Here is a 19,950-nt window from a genome sequence, read left to right as displayed (position 1 = left end):
AGATCCAGCAATCCCATTCCTGGGTATTTATTCAAAAGAACCGAAATCAGGGTCTCAAAGAGATATTAGCACCCCTACGTTCACTGCAGCTGTACGCACAAGAGCCAAGTGTGGAAACAACCTAGGTGTCCAACGGGTGAATAAAAAGGAAGAAAATGAGGGAGGTACATACAATGGAATTCTATTTGTCCTTTGAAAAGGGGAAATTCTTCAATATGTGACAACATGGATGACCCTTGAGGACATTACACTAAGCACACTACCCAATCACAGAAAGAAAAAAAAAAAAAATACTGCCTGACTCCACAATGATGAAGTATCTTAAAAAGTCAAATTCATAGCAATAAAGAGTGGAACAGGCCTAAGTTTGCATCCAGCAAGAGAAATAAACTCTAGCTGAAACCAGTTTGGCTCAGTGGATAGAGCATTCGATTCCAGTCAAGGGCATGTACCTTGGTTGCGGGCACATCCCCAGTAGGGGATGTTCAGGAGGTAGCTGATTGATGTTTCTCTCTCATCAATGTTCCTAACTCTCTCTCTCTCTCTCCCTTCCTCTCTGTAAAAAAAAAATCAATAAAATATTTTTAAAAAGAGAGAGATCTGCTACACAACACTGCACCTGTAGGCAACAATGCATACTGTATACTAAGAATTTGTTAAAAGAGTAGGTCTCATTTAAATATTCTTTAAATTAAACATGTAAATGTTAAATGTTCCATATTAACATTAATTTGGGGGGAGGGGGAACTTCACAAATCATTTCCACTGTGCCAGCAAAAGGGAAATTGCCTGTTTTGTTACTCTCCAAATGGCTAAGGCTTAGACACAAAATGTCCTTCCTCTCCCTGAATCTCACCCCATTACTGCCACCTTCTTTCTTCTGATGCCCCTTGAACAAAGAAAATGGAAACTCAAGCCTCTCATCAGGAGCCTGCCCCGATGATGCTAACAGAGAACGCAAGGTCAGGCCCAGTCAGAAAGAGAAGAGGCAAACTCTCGAAACGATTTTTAAAACATCCCAGCAGCCCAAACCCGAGGATTCCTTTCATATGTCTATCTCCAGTTATCGTACCGCATATAAAAGGGGGCTAACGATACTAGGAGGATTTAAAGCTATTACGTTAATTAATGTCAAGTGCTGGATTGCTGAGTTTGATATGGGACTGCTGAGTTTTACAGCAGCGCTGAACGGATTGGAAAGATCCTAAAGAGACCAACTAAAACAGTGATGCAAGCCAGTGGCACTCTGCCTGGAGAATTCCTGGAGACAACAGAACTTCCAGATGCAAAAAGCAGGGAATAAAAAAGGGCTGAGCGGTCGGCCAGAAACCTTCAAATTCGGATAAAATAGACCAGTCATTCTGAAAAGTGAGTATTCCTAGTTCCCCCTCAAAGATGCAGGGTCCTCCTGAGCCTGCTCCCAGGGGTTCTGAGGCAAATGGTCTGGCGTGAGGCCGGGGAATCTGCATTATAATAAACACCTAGGTTATCTCTGGGCCCACAGTCCAAAGCCACACACTTGGACAAACATGACCACCTTTCCCACAAAGTTCCATTCGGTGGCTTTGTTTGTGGGTGAGAAACACTTCTTCTTCAGCACGAGACTGAAAGGGAAGAAGCGGAACTTTAATCTCTAAGCTTGGTAAATGCTCAGGATAATTAATAGAGACTGGGAAATGAAGTATCCATCTACACACGCGCCATGGGTTGGGTAAAAAATAAATTATGTTCAGATGATTTAATGTTTCCCTGAGATGAAATAAATCCAATGGCTGAGTGAAAGGCAATAGGCAAACTATCTATCACCTGAAGTTAACGGCTAAGCTAATATTTCAGCCACTCATCTTGAAAGGGAAGCTTGGGCCAAGAACATAGCAGGGCAACTATATTTAGACATATAACCCAGGAAGGGTTAAATGCAATCACATCTGAAATGACTGCTACTCCCCATAAACCCGGAAGGAGGTGGTGAGGTCCAAGGTGGCCTAATATTTTCAAAATTACAATAACTTGTAAAATGGAGTGAGGATTATGCAAATCAAACCACAGGTGATACAAAAATGGTAGCGATCAGGAATCTGTGGAGAATAAAATTTTACTATTGGGCAATGTCTTTACAATTGCCTTTACTGAATCCTATATATTGAAGTCACATATTATTCTATGTCTTTATCGAGACTCAATAGGGCCCAATGCAGAGTGATTCATGGACAAAGAAATAATCAAAGGCATCAGTCGAAAAGAGCACAGAGAGAGGCATTAGCTACCTCTGACCGTGTGGAAGTCACGGCACACAGTGCAATGGGGCGGTCGGACACTTCCACACTCTGCAGATGTGGGTGGCGTTAGGAAGTGATGTGTAAGATAAACAAGGAAGCGTGTCTGTTACTCTTTCAGCCAAACAGCCTCGGTGCTACTTCCCCTGGGAGTGCTGGAAGGGAATTCAGAGCAGGCCGTCGCCGAGGTTAGGGGATGTACCCCAGGTAAACTGAGGCTACAGGGGGAGGGTACAAGCACCTCCAGAACAGACAGAATCTCAATGTACCTGTTTGATGGGGAAAGATGCACAAAAGAAAGGGAGCCTATGGAAGAGAAACATTTCCGTTCCTGTTAGCGAGAAACAATCACCCTGAGCACGATTAGAAGCATGGAAGAAAGGTCAGCTTATGGTAACACCATCCCCGGGGACATTCAAGGAGGCGACCAGACACCTCTCTACTTAGGATGCATTAGAGATTATTAAAAGCATTCCTTGCTGAGTACTGGGGTGCAGAGTGGGCCTCATGACCTCTCCAAAGGTCACTTCTATCCCAAAGGATCACATGTCTGAAGGGCACCAGATAAAAATAAAGTCTATTAATCACGGAGCTGCCACACAATTTCCTAAGAGAGCCAGAGAGAGAAGGGCAATCCAGGGTGGACCTTACTCCCTCGAGAGAGGAAAGGGAGGCAGTGCCTGTGCGGGCAGAGCCAAGGAGTCCAGCAGGGAGACTTCCAGAAAGCCCACATCAGGCCGGTCATCAGGCCTCCGAGTCCCACAGCGTAAACAGGAGGAGGAAAAGACCCTGCGGGGAGGGGAACAGGAAAAGCAAATGGCATCAGGAGCCCTGAACAAAGCCACCGGAGATGGGGGAGAGGGTGTGATGCAAGCACTTTGTGCAGAAAGAGGGGGGCAGGCAAGAGAGGGACACCACAAAGGGCGCTTTGTGGAGGCAGATGACAAAGGAGGGAGGAGAGGGGCTGAGAGGTGGTGAAGGACACCTCTGGGACTACAGGGGCCTATCATTGGCTGAGAACCCGATGAAAGGTGTAGCGATAGAGCAAAAAGTCATTCCACTGTCTGTGGTGGCACAAAAATCACATAATAAAAATAAAAGTTTTCAAAGGAGGAACCACAAGGCAAAGCCCCAGTTCCAAAGCAGCTGCTGGCACTCGTGTTGGCAACTTGCTGACACAGTCGGGAAGCCCATTTAGTGGGGGCCTGAGGTCCTCTCCAGGGCCAGCTTGGACTTTGATGAACCCCATTTAGGAAGCAAGACCCAGGCCAATGCAGGCACCTCCTGGTACGGCAAGAAGGATCCGGCCCAGGCCCTGCTCTCCCCTCATTCTAAAATGGAGTTGCTTTGGGAAAGAGATGTCACCTGCAGTTGTGTCACAAATGTCATCTGCACAGTGTGTTAAGAAGCCAAGTTGGTTAACCAAAGAACTTACATACATATATGTGTAACCCGTGGACACAGACCATAGTGCAGGCCTGGGGGTGGAGTGGGATGGGGCGGACCTGGGTGGAGTGGGGGCATCTGTAATACTTTCAAAAATCAGATCAATTTAAAAAAAATAATAAACCAAGTAAAGGTCATGGAGTTTGAGGTCTTCTAACAAAATGTTCTCCAACCAGCTGTCACCTCACTGGCCACAGAACAAATTTTTTAAATCAAGACTCCAGTGAAAAAGGAGGAAAATGGCACCACCTCCAAAGTACCCCCTAAGCCCCATCTTCCCAAGTTCTCCCCCTGCTCTCACAGAGACTGCAAACACTGACGAGATGGATGCGACACCGGAAGGGACCGCTGCACCAGGACGGGACACCGGAAGGGACCATTGCACCAGGATGGGACACCGGAAGGGACCATTGCACCAGGATGGGACACCGGAAGGCAGAGCTCAGCATCCTCAGAGAGAGGAGAAGATGGGAAGGGAAGAGGGACCAGGGAATGCGGTTTTGAGGGCTGCCCTTGCCATGGAATGAGCAGATGGTGCTTGATACAGTGAGAAGATAACTAGGGCAGAAACTTTTAACCCACCACCCAATGCTCTGGCAGGTGAGAAAGACAAAAGCTCTCCAGCTGACAGCAAAGCCTATCCGCTGACACCAGTCCCTGGTCCACCCACTATCACTGCTCCCGGCACTCTCTCCCCCGGTCCTCCCCAGCTCTGCCTGCAGACCCCAAACCCAGGAGCCAGGCCGTCTCTTGTCCAAAAGATGTTTCTGAATCGGGCAAGAAAGGCTGGAGATGGATCGAGGCCCATTTATTAACTAAGTAAAGAAGTCGTAACTTGCCCTGTGTAGGACAGGAGGAAAAGAAAAAAGGAATTAAAGGGAAACAAATGAAAAGCCACAGGAACCAAGTACTTCTGTTGGAGGATTCTGAGTTATGCTGTTGTTTGTAATTCTCGGAAGCAGAGAAAGCAATAGGGGATCTTAAGGAGACAGTGAAAGACACAGGAACAGAGAAAAGCTAAAAGAAGGGGACTGCAAGCACCCAAGGCCTCCCACTTGCCCTCCTCATGCAGAAACACGAGGGCAGAGAGGAGGTGATGTCTGAGGGGAGGTGCAGGCACGGGAGCTGGGGTGGGAGTCCCAGAGGAGGAGCCAGCACGCCTGGGGCTGGGGGCTGGGGGCTGACAGGCAGGGAAGCACAGGAACGGTGAGGACAGGAGTGAGGGCAGGGGCATGAGAAGGAAGGCGACGTGGCTTGTACTTACTGTCACAGACGTAAGGTTTGTCGTGGTCTTCCTGAGAGGCGGGGTCATGCCTCCTCCTGCCACCTGCAGAGCCACGAGCCTGGGGAGACATTGGGGTTTCACGTTGCTTGTTATTCTGTTCGTCACCTCAGGTCCTGAGCACGTGCTCTGTGAGGCCCCGAGCGCCTCGCCTGCACCTCCTTGTTCCACTTCCATCACATTTGTGCCCGTCCCAACCCCATTTTACATGCCGGGAAACTAAGGCCCAGGGAAATGAGGTAACTTACCCCAAAGCGCTCAACTACTCACAGATCCCAGAGGGAGACACTACTACGGGCCCCACTTAACAGATCAGAAAACCAAGGCAACCGGAAAGGGTAAGTAGCTTGGGTAAGGCCACTCAGCTACTAAGTGCAGAGCCAGGAAATTAACTCAGGACAGTCTCGCTGCAAAGCATCTGCTGACCAAATGCCCATACTCTCCTGCTGCTGGTGGGACCTCTTCCTCCAGCTCCTTAGTCTTGCAGCTTTGTGGCTACCAAATGGAGATGCCAACTGGCTCCCGTCAGCTGACCAGAGGATGGGCGTGTTGGAGCAAGAAGCATCATTACCGTTATCAGGCCAAGCCCCTTGGTTCACACTCCCCCACTGAAGTTTCTCATGAGCCAGCCAGGCCTGGCACCAGGGCACAGGGCATGAGGCCAGGGAGCTCCCCTCCCCCAGCTCAGCCAACTCCAGAGGCAGGCTTCAGCTGAGGCCTCCTGTGGTCTGCCGTGAGCCTACAGCCAGCGACAGAACCCTTAGACCCTGAGGCTGGACCGCTGACACCAGCACCGTGTGCACTTCCAGAAAGGGTCGGCACAGCCTGGGCAGGGGATGGGCTGAGCTCTGCCTCGAGGCTAGAAGAGTCCAGCTAGAGAGGAGCAGGCAGCTCTGCGGCCCAGGACAGGAACTGCAAGAATGCAGCAAGGTTTATTTTTAAAACCCTGGAAGTCCCACGTTGGTCACGTGTGTAGCACCTTAGCCTCTTCGGGTCATTTTCTGGTAATGAGTAGCAGGAAACTCCCAACCCAGGTAAGGGTCTGCTGGGTCTTTGGGGGCAGAGAGAAAGGCACAGCAGATGAGAAGCAAAATGGTAGCCACCTGGAATGCAGGGACGATGGGGAAGTCCCAGGGGCCTGGCCTGGAAAAGTAGCCCTGGGAACTGCAGGGTCAAAAGCCTGAGGTGGTTGCTTGTGTATGCATGCCCTCTCTCTCTCTCTCTCTCTCTCTCTCTCTCTCTGTCTCTCTCTCTCTCTCTCCCCCCCCCCCTCCATCTCTCACCCACCTAACCCCCACACACACTTCACACTCAACACCACCTGACAAGCTACCACCTCCTCAGCTTGTCTCTCCACCATGAATTACAAAACCCCACCCCCCTCTCCCTCCCTCCCACTGCTCTTCCCCTCCCTTTGCCTCCCAGCCCCTCACCCTCTGCACATGACAGCCAGCAGCCCCCTCCCCTCGCCCTCATTACTCGGAGCTGACCCAAAGAGGGGGCTGTGAGGCGCACTGCAGTCACCCTGAGGCACTGACAGGCTTCCCTGCCCGCCATGACATGGAGGGTGGTGACCCTGAGCTGCCCTTGCCCCCCCCACGCACACCCCCACCCCCTCGGTGAAGCCAGGGACAGCTTGACGTGTGCAGCCCGCAGCCCTGTCACAGTCGCCCGGGAGCAAGTGAAAGCAAGTCAGGCAGAATGACGAGGCAGCGGCAGTCCCAGGAAAGGGGCTCTTAAGAGACTAAAAATACCGGCAGGGACAGGAGGAGCTTTGTGGAACCGGAGGCTCAGAGGGGAGAGGGGAGGGCCCAGCTGAGAGCCAGGGTTCCGTTTCACTCTGCAAGGCTGACCAGCCAGGTGATGGCAGGCTCCCGCACTCTCCCTGCACCTCAGTTTACTCAACTGCAAAGGGGGGAGGGGGAGGGTCATAGCTATGGAACACTGAGGGCACATGCCAGGGATTCTTCCTGGCAGTAGCTCTCTAGGCTCCCAGAATATCTCAAGCTCAGAATCTTACTCATGTTATTCAAATGCTACCTCCTCAAAGAAGCCCTCCCTGATCAACTTTTTTAAAAATATATTTGTATTGATTTGAGAGAGAAATAGAAACATCAATAAAGAGAGAATCATGGATTGGCTGCCTCCTGCACTCCCCACATTGGGGATTGAGCCCACAACCCAGGCATGTGCCCTGACCCATAACTGAATCATGACCCCCTGGTTCATAGGTCAATGTTCAACCACTGAACCACACCAACCGGGCTCCCTGATCAACATATGTCCACTCGAACCCTCTTCATTGTTCTCTTTCCCAGACCTTGCTTCCTGTTTTATCCCACACTTAACACTGTCTGACATCACATCGCACGTGTGTTGGTGTACATGATTTTCTTGTCACCCCCTTTTGAGGGTGGAGCACATGTCTCTTTTGGCCACAACTAACTGTCGTTAGGACCTGGCAGGGGGCCAGCCATTCAAGAAGCACTTAATAAACATTTGCTAAAGAAATGAATCAGTCCGCGGGTGGATCCGTGTGTCAATCATCTTCGGTCTTCTCTTTTATCCTCTATATCCAAGTGCTATTGTTCCTTCCTTCAAGGGTCATCTTGGGCTTTGCATTTCCCTTCCAGTCCACATTTTAATCCAGGAGCTCATCAACTGACCTCTGCACTGCTCAAAGGACCCACATGCTGGTGTTCTACCTCTGCATCACCCTACCCAGTCCACTCTGTGTGACTCCTAGACCCATCAGACAAAAGGTATGAAGGGCCTGGCCGGTATTGCTCAGTGGTTGAGCATCGACCCATGAACCAGGGTACGTGCCTGGCTTTGAAACTCAATAGCCAGTAGGGGACATGAAGGAAGCAGCTGATCAGTGATTCTCTCTCATCATTGATGTTTCTGTCCCTCTTTCCCTCTCCTTTCATCTCTCTGAAATCAATAAAAACATTTTTTTTAAAGGAGTGGAGGACAGAAACCCATGATCATTCATTCATTGCCATCTAAAACCCACTGACATCCAATGGTGACCTGATGCCAATGCCCCTAGGTTCACCTCAAGCTCACGTCTTTATTTTTAATGATCCCTGTCTTGGACCAGCCTCTCTGTCCATCCCCATCTGATCCCTAAGTTAGCCCTGCTAACATTCCACTCCTCCAAGAATCCTCTTCTTGCCACTTTGATGAGTAAAAACAACATCAGCTTTAATGACACAGACACAGGTTTAAATATCAGCCATGTGTCTTTGGACAAGTTACTTCTCTAAGCTTTCCCTTTCTAAACTGTAAAATGGGCAGAGCAACATCTCTACCGCAGGGTTGTTGAAAAAGAACTAAGGGTGTGAGAAACCACAGAGGATAGTGCTACGTCTGCAGGAAGTGCTCAACAAATTAGTTCCCCTCCCTGCCCAAGTTGATCTCTCTCTTTCCTCTGAACTCTCACTGCATTTGGTTAGTGCACAGTCAAAAGCCTGTGCTTTCGAATTGTATCATGGCTGTTTGTATTTTCTCCTCAATTTAATTCCAACATCCTTGAGAGCAAAGATCATTTCATACATTATTATGCATCCCTAACACTTAGCACTATGGCATCTGAAGCTCTTTCCCATATATTAGCTCATTTAATTCCTACAATAACCTATGAATTAGAGCAAATACTATTATTCCCATTTGGCACTTGATAAAACTGGTCCAGGGAGGGTTCACAACTTGTCCAGTCATTGAACGAGTAGGAGAAACAGGACCAAGGTTTCCAGACTGTTACAGAAAATTTCAAAGCTGATTACCCAAAAAAATCCAGTTCTTCCCCCTCTGAGAAGTGCCCACCGACTCCACTCCATGTCTCATTCACACATGGGTAGGCCATGACTGCACCACATAGCGCGGCGCTGCCTGGCCATAGCTGACTGGCTGGCTCAGGAATGGACACCTTGAGCTAAACTGCACAAATCAGACTCTAGTTCCAAAGAACTTGGAATTGGAAAACAGTTGGTTAGTACAGGCTAGCTGACAGTTCAGAAGCCATGGGAGTCATGTGCACAAAGAAACAGAAAAGGCGAGAGAAGAATGAAGAAGTAGAGACCAGAAGGTTCCAGGATGCTTTCCTCTTTCCCAATCCTGAATCCCTGCCACTCTCTTGCCCTTTCTGAGGTTTTAATCTTCAAACATTGCTCAAAGTTGGAGCAATGTCCCAGCAACTTTGTGCTTAAGCTGTTAAATTTCCTACAAGTAAAAGGCCCTCGACTGGGACAGCCTCAGAGAGCTAGTTCCCCTGTACCAGCTGTTTTCAAATAGTATCTCAAGAAATCCTGGGGGACCCTGAGACCCTTTCAGGAGGTCTTCAATGTCAAAAATATTTTGTGATAGTACTAAGCGTCTGAAATTTTTCACTCTCATTCCCTCACAAGTGCACACTGGAGTTTTAGAGGCCATAGGACATGAGGAGGTCATCACTTGTGAATACCTAGATTTAACACTTTTTCTCTTTCGATAAGTAGCATTAGTTATAACCTACCATAACAATAGCTTTTGGGGAGTCTCTCCATCATTTTTAAGTAAAGAGCTTCTGAGGACCCCCCCACCCCAAATAAAAAAAAAGAAAAATTGAGAGCCACTGCTCTATCTCACTGCTATTTAAAGTGTGGTCCTCAGCCGAAACCGGTTTGGCTCAGTGGATAGAGCATCAGCCTGCGGACTGAAGGGTCCTGGGTTCGATTCCAGTCAAGGGCATGTACATTGGTTGCGGGCACATCCCCAGTGGAAGGTTTGCAGGAGGCAGCTGATTGATGATTCTCTCTCATCGATGTTTCTAACTCTCTATCTCTCTTCCTCTCTGTAAAAATCAATAAAATATATATTTTTTTAAAAATAAAGTGTGGTCCTCAGACCAGCAGCACTGACATCAGCCCGGAGCTTATAGAACAGGCCAGATCTAGTCCCCACCTCCAAGACCAACTGCATCCTAATTTGCAGCTTAGTAAGATCCCCTGTGCTTTGTATGCACATTAAAGTTTGAGAAGCACTGAACTACACCACAATGCATCAATAAATCCTTACTGATTGACTGATCTACTTCTTGATAATACACGGATGATTCCCAAGAATTTTATAAATTTTAAAGAGCTTAGATTTCTTGGACTAAAGTCACCCTAACACAATCATTAATTGTTGGGTCCAAATTTCTTTCACCCTTCAGGGAATCTCCATTGTACCCTCCTAATAATACCTGGCCTTTATTAAGCTATGCTTAAAATTTGGCTGTGTATTTTAATGATGAAGAAACTGAAGCTCAGAGTTCATATATAACTTGGTCAAGGTCACAGAGGTTACATAATTCAACCAAAGTCTAGTCAGTGGTGGAGCTGGGATTTGAACTCATGGTTCAAACAAGACAGAGGCTGTTCTTATAAACACTACCTTAGACCTGGCTTCCTCAATGAGCACACAAAGCACCTGGGGGTCTTAGTAAAGGAACAGACTGTCATCCAGTCCATTAGGGTGAAGTGTGGAGTCCTGCATCTTTAACAATCTCCCAGGTGATACTGATGCTGAGATGCATGGCCTTAAACTGCCTTTCAGTCCTGGCAACAGAAATGGATGTGACTGTTCGCCAGGAGTGAACAGCAGCTTGAACACACCACTGTGAAGGATGACTTAATTGCACAGCTTCATACACTTATTCCAGTCAGGACAGGCCTGCCTACACTCCTCTGGGTCCTCCCATGGCTCCCACCACGGGTGACAGGGCCACAAGGTCACTGTGCAATGTAGAGCCATTCAACTGCCCCTTGGCCATCATGAGGTGGGCCCGGAGCTGGACTAGGCCCCATCCAGCCCCAGATGATTGATGCCTAACTTCTCTCAGCTTCCACAAGCTGAAATACGACTGTTCTTTCTTTTTCCATCATTCAGTCATTCATTCAAAAAAGTGGTCACTGGCCACATGCTAGGGACTGGGCCACACGTGACCCAGTGGAAAAACCACAGAGAATGCTCAAATCCTGACTTCTTCCTTACTAGGTTGGAAGACCTTGAGCAAGTTAACCTCTCTGGAAATAATAATACCAACTTATGGAATGGAAGAAGCAGTGCTAGCCAATGGAAATACAACGCAAGCCACAGATGTCATCTTAAGTTTTCCAGAAGACACATCTTCCTTTTTTTTTTTTTAAAGTAAAAAGATAAATAGGTGCAATTAATTTTAGTAATGCATTTTACTTAACCTAATATAACCAAAATATTATCATTTCACTACTATGTAATCAATGTAAAAATATGAAGATGTTCCGCATTCTTTTCGTACTATATCTTCGAAATCTGGTGTGTATTTTACACGTGCAGCACATTTCAGTTTGAACCAGCGACATTGTAAGTGTGCACAGCCACAATGCCAGTGCAGTAGATGAAGTATGAAGTGCTCAGTCATCACTCTCCATGTGTCAGCTCGTACTGTAACTAGCCCTTCACAGTGCCTGGTATACAGTAAGGGCAGTAAGTAACAATTGCTGCTGCTGCTAGCGCTAATGCTCCTACCAAGACCCCCTACTCATATTCAATGACTGGGAGTTCAATCACTGATGCTTAGGTTGGGAATGCAGTAGGTGTGAAGACCATTCTCCTTCCACAATCGACTCGCCGCTTAAGTTTGGTTTGGGCTGAGGGAAGGGAAGGAAGCAGGCTTGGAGTTGACACACAGCTCTTGAAGTTCACAAAAAGCCCAGAAATTCTACATTCTAAAGCCTCCTTCAATGATAGAATCCGAAATTCATTATTTTGCAACCTCAATGAACTCATGGGTCGAGGCACGTTCATCAGCGGCTGCTAAGACAATTAGGTAAAAACTCAATGCGGAGCTTAGAGAAAGAGATCAGGCTGCCAACACCCAAATCCACCTGTCAATCTGAGCACCACCAGAAGCAGAGCACCTAGACAACATGTGCCTCCTGATGTGATGCAGTAAGATGCATACATCACACCTGGGAAAGATTCTTGCCCCACCAAAGAAAATTTATACACATAAATATCCTGAATCTAATCAAGTCTCTAATCAAACCACCAGTTTTCAGGAAATAAAGAGAACAGAGAAACACTTTAAATAGTATCAGTCTGCCAACTCTAGAATGTGAGAAATTCCTCAAGACCAACCATCCAACTTCTTCCACAAATAAATGGCATGGAGAAAAAAACACATGTGTGTGGGAGGATGTAGCAGAGAAAAGTAATCAGAGACTTGATAGTAGATAATAGAATAGTTGTTCTTTTTGTTGGGTATAATAGTGATATGTTAGAGATATACACTGAGGTATATGCAGGTTAAATGACAAAATGTCTAGGAATTGCTTTCAAATATTCCACACATAAAAAAAAAAAAAGAACATACTAGCCCTGGATGTGTGCTGAGTGGTTACAGTGTTGGCCCACAGACTAAAGGGTCAAGGGTTCAATTCCCAGTCAGGGGCACATACCTGGATTGCCAGTTTACTTCCCAGCCCAATAGATGTCTCTCTCACATTGATGTTTCTCCCTTTCTCTCTCCCTCTCCCTCACTCCCTTTCCTTCTCTCTAAAAAGCAATGGGGAAAAAATATCCTCGAATATTTTTTAAATAAAATAAAACATGCAAACCAAGAAAAAAAAAAGTGAAAGAAAAGAACAGATATAATAAGACTGTCAAAAGAGAATCATAGCTGAAGCGGGATGCCAGCCATATAAGATATGCAGCATCTAAGAGCTGCCCTCCCCAGACTCAGAAAGTCCGGCTTCTGTCCACAGGCTGCAGCAATTCAGCTCAGAGTGGGCAGAGCTGAAGCACTTGTACCCATGACCTATCGTTATGATATAGCTTTCCAGGCCTCACCACACACCTCCCAAAGCAGAACTTCCGGGATTAGGTCCAGGGGACCAGCATTCTGAAAGGCTTGCTGGTGGTTCTGCTGTATACTAAGACATGGGAACCACAGGGAGATATGACATACTTCGCTCTAGATCAAGACCCACAGTGCACCCAGGACAGCCTCTTATCCGTGAAAAACATGAGGTCCTGCCTAGAGCCTGAAAGAGTCAGACAGGACGAAGAGTTAATTCTCTAGATGAAGAGCTGCAATTTGCGTCCAGAGGTCCCTTGGCACCTGGTTATTCTCAGATGCCCTTGGAGGCCCATGAAGTTGACCACAAAAAGCCCCTTGGGTCTTAAACATGAGAACTCTGGAGGACCAACCTGAATACTGAGACCCATCCTGGTTTGGTTCCCGCCTCAAGAACTATTCTTATATTTTAACTAGAGGCCCAGTGCATAAAAATTCATGCACTGGAAGGGGATGTCCCTCAGCCTGGCCTGCCCCTCTCACAGTCTGGGAGCCCTCAAGGGCAGGAGGTGGCCTAGCGATCAGAGGAAGGCGACACCCCCATCACACCTCTGCTGCTGCCACTGCTGGCAGCACAAGCCTCTGCCAGCCCTGGTTACATGAGCCTCAGGCAGCCCTGGGTGGCTGGAAAGCCGCCATTTGAGACTTGCCTGTGCCTTGAGCCAGCCCTGGGTGGCTTGGGCTGAGGGTGGGTCCAGCCACACCATGCACCTGCCACCCCCCTGGCAGGGGTAAAAGGACTGGGGGACTCCGGCGAGGCTGAGGAGACTGGGCACCGCCATTTTGTGGCTACGGGCACTGCTATATTTGTGGTGGTGGGATGGTCAATTTGCATATTTCCTCTTCATTAGATAGGATTCCTTCCACCACAGAATTCCCCAGGTTTCTGGGGTTTTCTTGCCACATTCCACCAGCTTCCAAAGCCCAAGCCATACCTGCTTGGGAACCATCAGCTGTGGGCCTGCTCTCTGCCTAAAGAAACACACCCCAAAGTAGGTGTCCTTGGCCTGTCATTCTGGGGCAGCCCCGGGGGCAGGAAACTCTCAGCCTTGTTTTATGGCCAAGAAACAGGGACGGCTGTCATATTTTCCTTATTCTCCACCCTCCCTCTGTTCCCACCCCCAACCTCCCCCAGAACCTCAGCATCCCCCTTTCCTCAGACACCCTCTGCCTCTTCTCCTCTGGCCAGCTCTAACTCCTGAAGGCTGTCACCTGGGAGCAGAGCCCTCTGGGAATTCTGCAGGGAAGACCATGGATGTGGGACATTGAAGTTAGGGGCCTCGCCTCCCAGATTGCTCACATCCCTCTGGCATCCCGCGGCTTACCCGTCCTCGGGTCCTGTTCTTCCGCTTAGGAATATCCTCTTCTAAATCCTCTTCTTCGTTTCCTTCTTCTACATTCTCATCATTTTCCAAGACCCCCTGAAATGACAAGAAAATAAAGAGGAGTTAAGAAATAAAATGCAAAGGAGAAAATGAATTAAGGGTAATTTGGGGAGGGTCCCATTTCACTTTGTTATAACAAAGTGAAGATGCTGCCCAGAGATAAGCACTTGGCAATAGCAATTCTCTTTCAAACCTGGAGGGATCACAATACCACCTATCAAGCTATATTACAAAGCCACAGCTCTCAAAACTGCCTTGCACTGGCACAAGAACAGACATAAAGACCAATGGAACAGAACAGATAACCCAGAAATAGGCCTAAGCCATTATGCTCAATTAATATTTGACAAAGGAGGCAAGAGCATACAATGGAGTCAAGATCATCTCTTCAATAAATGGTTCTGGGAAATTTGGTCAGATATATGCAAAAATATGAAACCAGATCACCAACTTACACCATACACAAAAACTAAAGGACTTAAATGTAAGATGGGAAACGATAAAAATCTTAAAAGACTCCATAAGCAGCAAAATATCAACATATGGCGTAGCAATATCTTTACCAATACAGCTCCTAGCGCAATGGAAACTAAGGAGAAAATAAAGAAATGGGACTACATCAAAATAAAAAGCTTCTGGCCAAACCGGTTTGGCTCAGTGGATAGAGCGTCAGCCTGCAGACTGAAAGGTCCCAGGTTCGATTCCAGTCAAGGGCATGTACATTGGTTGCGGGCACATCCCTGGTTGGGAGTGTGTAGGAGGCAGCTGGTCAATGTTTCTCTCTCATTGATGTTTCTAGCTCTCTATCCCTCTCCCTTCCTCAATAAAAAATATATTAAAATAAAATAAAAAATAAAAAGCTCTGCACGGCAAAAGAAACCATCAGCAAAACAACAAGAAAGCCCACTACATGGGAGAACATATTTGCCAAATGCTATTTCAGATCAGAGTTTAATCTCCAAAATTTACAGGGAACTCATACAACTTAACAAAAGAAAGATAAGCAATCCAATCAAAAAATGGGCAAAGGACCTAAGTAGACACTTTTTGAAAGAGAACACACTGGAAGGCCAAGAGACATAAAAACATGCTTAAAGTCACTAATCATCCAAGAGTTGCAAATCAAAGACACAATGCGGTACCATCTCACACATGTCAGAATGGCTGTCATCAACAAATCAACAAACGACAAGTGCTGGTGAGGATATGGAGAAAAAGGAACCCTCATGCACTGCTGGTGGGAATGCAGACTGGTACAGCCACTGTGGAGAACAATATGGAGTTTCCTCAAAAAAAAAAAAAAAAAAATGGAGCTCCCATTTGATTCAGTAATCCCACTTCTAGGACTATATCCCAAGAAACCAGAAACACCAATCAGATAGGATAATATAGGCACCCCTATATTCATAGCAGCACAATTTACAATAGCTGATTTGGAAACAGCCTAGGTGCCCAGTAGCAGATGAGTGGGTTAAAAAATTGGTCTTACACAATGGAATGCTATGCCGCTATAAAAAAGAAGAAACTTTGCCGAAACCGGTTTGGCTCAGTGGGTAGAGCATCGGTCTGCGGACTGAAAGGTCCCAGGTTCGATTCCAGTCAAGGGCATGTACATTGGTTGCGGGCACATCCCCGGATGGGGGTGTGCAAGAGGCAGCTGATCGATGTTTTTCTCTCATCGATGTTTCTAGCTCTCTATCTCTCTCTCTCTCCCTTCCTCTCTGTAAAAAAATCAATAAAATATATTTATAAAAAAAAGAAGAAGAAGAAGAAGAAACTTTTACCATTTGCAACAGCATGGATGGACCTGGACAACATTATTGCTAAGTGAAATAAGGCAGTCAGAGAAATAAAATATCACATGATCTCACTCATATGTGGGATATAATGAACAACATAAACTGATGAACAAAAATAGATCCAGAGATAAGGTAGCACTGACCAGACCAACCTCAGAAAGAAAGCAGGAGAGAGGGGGGATAGAGATCAACCAAAGGACTGTGTGCATGCATATTAGCCTACTCAAAGGACACAGACACTGGGCAGTGGAGGCTTGCCCTCGGGGGTGGGAGTAGGGAGGGGGGTCAATGGGGACGAGGGGTGGAAGGAGACATATGTAATACTTTAAACAAAGAAAGAAAGAAAGAAGGAAGGAAGGAAGGAAGGAAGGAAGGAAGGAAGGAAGGAAGGAAGGAAGGAAGGAAGGAAGGGAGGGAGGAAGGAAGGAAGAAAATACTCTGGTAGGAACAATTTTCTGTGAGGACCCAAGTTCCGTCAAAACTTACTTTAAGTAATTTTCCTTTTGTTTCTAAATATGAAACTAGGTTTCTCCTTTCCCTGCCACACTGGAACCCTGCCCTGTTTGATGAAAACAAGTAACTTCCTGTTCATCTGACCAGAATTTGAAATTATTATGTTGTTCTTAATCACCCATTGTTATTTTTTTAAGAGGAAAAAAAAAATGGGTCTATTTTCATTACAGAACATTACTTACCATGGGGCTTAAAGACATAAATTTCATTCTCTCTCTCTCTCCAACAGCTCTGTCGTTAGAGAAGAGAATCTCATTTCCATTTTGCAGGAGAATAAACTAATCCTAGCCCTGGCTGGATGGCTCCATTGGTAGGCCATCATTCTGTACACCAAAAGGTTGCAGGTTCGGATCCCAGTCAGGGCACATATGTAGATTGTGTGTTCGATCCCCGGTTGGAGTGCTCACAGGAGGAAATGGATTAATGTTCTCCCCCCCCCCCTTTCCTCTCTCTCTAAAATCAATCAAAACATGTTCTAGAGTGAGAAGTAAAAATAAATAAATAAATAAATAAATAAATAAATAAATAAATAAATAAACTGAAAACCGATTTGACTGCTCAATAGCATACAGAAAAACCATGACCAAAGCAAGATCAGGTTCATCAGCTCAGAGTTTCCCATCTGTTTCTCAGGCCTGTGTCTGAAGTTTCCAAGGTGTATTCCAGCATGCCCTTCCTGCAGGGAACCTGAGCACTTCGCTCCAGTTGAAGGAGGTTTACATCTCTAGTTATAAGGGAAAGATAAGAGATTGTGGCAGAGGACCCAGCCCCCTGAGTGGGAGTGGGATAAGGGGGAAGAGCATGGAGCTCACTGGACTCCATGTCAGGGGCCCTGGGGTTTCTTTATAGGCTCACAGTGTGACCTTGGCTGAGTCATCTTCTCTTCAGGCCCGTTTTCCTAATTATAAAACAGAAACTCACTCACTCATTCAACCAACAAACATTTGTCTAGAGCTGACTAAATAGCAGAAGCTATGCTAGACAAACCAGAAAATGGCTACAGTTCTGGTTCCACATGGATTTTAAAAGTCTAGTAAAGGGAGGACAGATTTAAACAACATATATAACCATGTAATTACAACTTCTATAAAGAACAGTGACAAGCAAGTTCCAGCTGCTACTACAATAGATGGTGTTAGAAGGAAAGCTAACTAATCTGAGGGTCAGGAAGGGCTTCCTTGAGAAACTGACCTAAGCAAGTTGAGCTCTAAAGGAAGGAAAGACTAGCGTTGGAATGAAGACAGGGAGAAAGAAGAGAGGGAAGTATTCCAGGCAGTGGAACAGCATGAGCAAACTCCCCGAGGCAGGGAGAGAAACATGACTTGGTCAGGGAGCAGAAAAGAGGCCCATGTGACTGACCAGAATTCAGTGGCTCAGGGAGAGACTGGCATAAGATGAGGCTACCAAAGTGATGGACCCTGTGTTATAAAGGATAACAAACAGCATCCACTCTGTGGTGACGGTATGACAATCACACAGCTATGAAAAGGCTTAAAAAGCAGCACCTACCACACCAACATCTGGTATCACCATTATTGTCCAAGTGGCCCCCTGGACAATGCCTCGGCCTTCCCTCAAAGCAGGAAGCCCAGGAATTAAGTTACCAGCGACCTGCTCCCACCGCCTCCTTGTCAGAGAATTCTCTTCCAGTCACAGGGGTCAGGATACTGCTAATTACCAAACACTCCCAAAGAACTCAAAACTAGTCCCATAAATTCTTCTCTGGCTTCTCTGCTCGGTTTACCCAGAAGTCATCAGCTGACAGCCCTTATGAGTAGTCTCTGGGCCAACTTTAGCCATCTCACTGAGGAGCACTGTCTGCTGGACATGGCCTCTGGCCTACAGCTAGGAGACGCTGGTGCAGGCCCAGAGCAAGCCTCCTGGCCTCCTGCATCTTAGCTTTTGAACTGAAAGTGGGAATATGAGCAAAAACCAAGCAAGACAAGGACTAGTAAAATGCTCTGCAGCCTTCGGTAAAAAGATGTAGTTATTCCGTCTGTTCTTACTGGTCATACAGCCATCTTGGAAGAGTCTTTGAAGTCATTTAATCATTGTAAGTTCTAAGTGCCTCGAATTTAAAGGTCATTGCCTCTAGCAGCTTAGCACAATTCTGACTCCTCTCATTTTTACTATGAAGATATTTATTATCTGTGACAAGGTGAAGGCAGCTGAGCTAGCCTCCAGAAGTGCCACACGGCCTCAATGTCCAGGAGTAAACTGACGTCGCCCCTCCTTCTTCCCATCAGCTACCTTCCCTGCGTCTCTAGAACCTTCTGTGTGTGAGCCGGGCCTCAGATGTGACAGCAGCCGCCCTGTGTGTTTGCGTTTCCTGTACCAAGGCCCTGAGACCAGGAGCCTCTCTCCATAACTCGGGAGGAGGCAAAAGTTTCTAACAGACAAAGGCCATATTCAGGGTGAGGGAGGAAAAGGAGTATCCTGTATCGGGAGTGAAGGGCAGAGGTGTCCAACTAGAGAGGCAGCTAATCTTCCCGTCCAAGGACATTTTCCGGGAAAAGAACACATTTTAAAATAACTTTCTCCCTGTTACTCTAAACAGTCTGCAACCAATGCTATGTGGTTGTGTTTTTAAAAAAAGAAGAAACTCGCCCAGACCGGTTTGGCTCAGTGGATAGAGCATCGGCTTGGGGACTGAAGGGTCCCGGGTTCGATTCCGGTCAAGGGCATGTATCTTGGTTACGGGCATATCCCCAGTAGGGGGTGTGCAAGAGGTAGCTGATCGATGACTCTCTCTCATCGATGTTTCTAACTCTCTATCTCTCTCCTTCCTCTCTGTACAAAAATCAATAAAATATATATTTTTTTAAAAATAAAAATTAAAAAAAATAAAAGAAGAAGAAACTCTTATTTAAAGATTCCATTATCAGCCCTGGCCGGTGTGGCTCAGCAGATAGAATATTAGCTCACAGACCAAAGGGTCTCAGGTTCAACTCCCAGTCAAGGGCATATACCTGGGGTGCAGGTTCGATCCCTGGACAGGGGCACAGAAAGGAAAGAAACCAATCAATGTTTCTCTCCCTCTCTCTCTCTCCTTCCCTCCCTCCCGCCCCACCCCCTCTACCCCTCAACTCTCTAAAAATCAATGGGGAAAAATATATTCAGGTGAGGATTAACAAAAAAAATTAAAAAGGGAAAGTAAATATTCCATTATCTCTCGTGTGGAACACTGTAGAAATCTCCTGACTTCCTTCCTTCCAATGTTGGCCCCGTAGGCAGTCTCCCCTCCACGTGAGGGCCAGAGGGATCTTATGAAACACAAATTCATCGCCCTGATTAAAACCCTCACGTGGCTTCCTTTTTCATTTCTCATGAAGTCAAGAGCCTCTGCTATGTCCTGGGAGGCTGGAGTGGTCTGGCCCACTCACTC

At 46.7% G+C, this 19,950-nt stretch overlaps 1 protein-coding gene across 2 annotated transcripts in view; it reads right to left on the bottom strand.

Moving 5' to 3' along the window:
- DPF3 (double PHD fingers 3) overlaps positions 1-19,950 on the bottom strand; it is a 257,039-nt gene that overhangs the window by 88,556 nt on the left and 148,533 nt on the right. For both annotated transcript variants that reach the window (XR_006741071.1, XM_036432371.2), the window contains exons 5-6: positions 14,194-14,289; positions 4,987-5,065 (exon numbers count right to left, since the gene is read on the bottom strand). Coding sequence is in view for 1 of the 2 variants with exons in the window: in XM_036432371.2 (XP_036288264.1) it covers positions 4,987-5,065; positions 14,194-14,289 (175 nt within the window). In the remaining variant the exon portion in view is untranslated. The remainder of the gene's footprint in view (positions 1-4,986; positions 5,066-14,193; positions 14,290-19,950) is intronic.

Source organism: Pipistrellus kuhlii, unplaced genomic scaffold (assembly GCF_014108245.1).
Source record: "Pipistrellus kuhlii isolate mPipKuh1 unplaced genomic scaffold, mPipKuh1.p scaffold_m20_p_1, whole genome shotgun sequence".
Taxonomy (NCBI): Eukaryota; Metazoa; Chordata; class Mammalia; order Chiroptera; family Vespertilionidae; genus Pipistrellus; species Pipistrellus kuhlii.
Note: the sequence above shows the minus strand (reverse complement) of the source record. Positions and strands in the feature narration are given on the sequence as shown.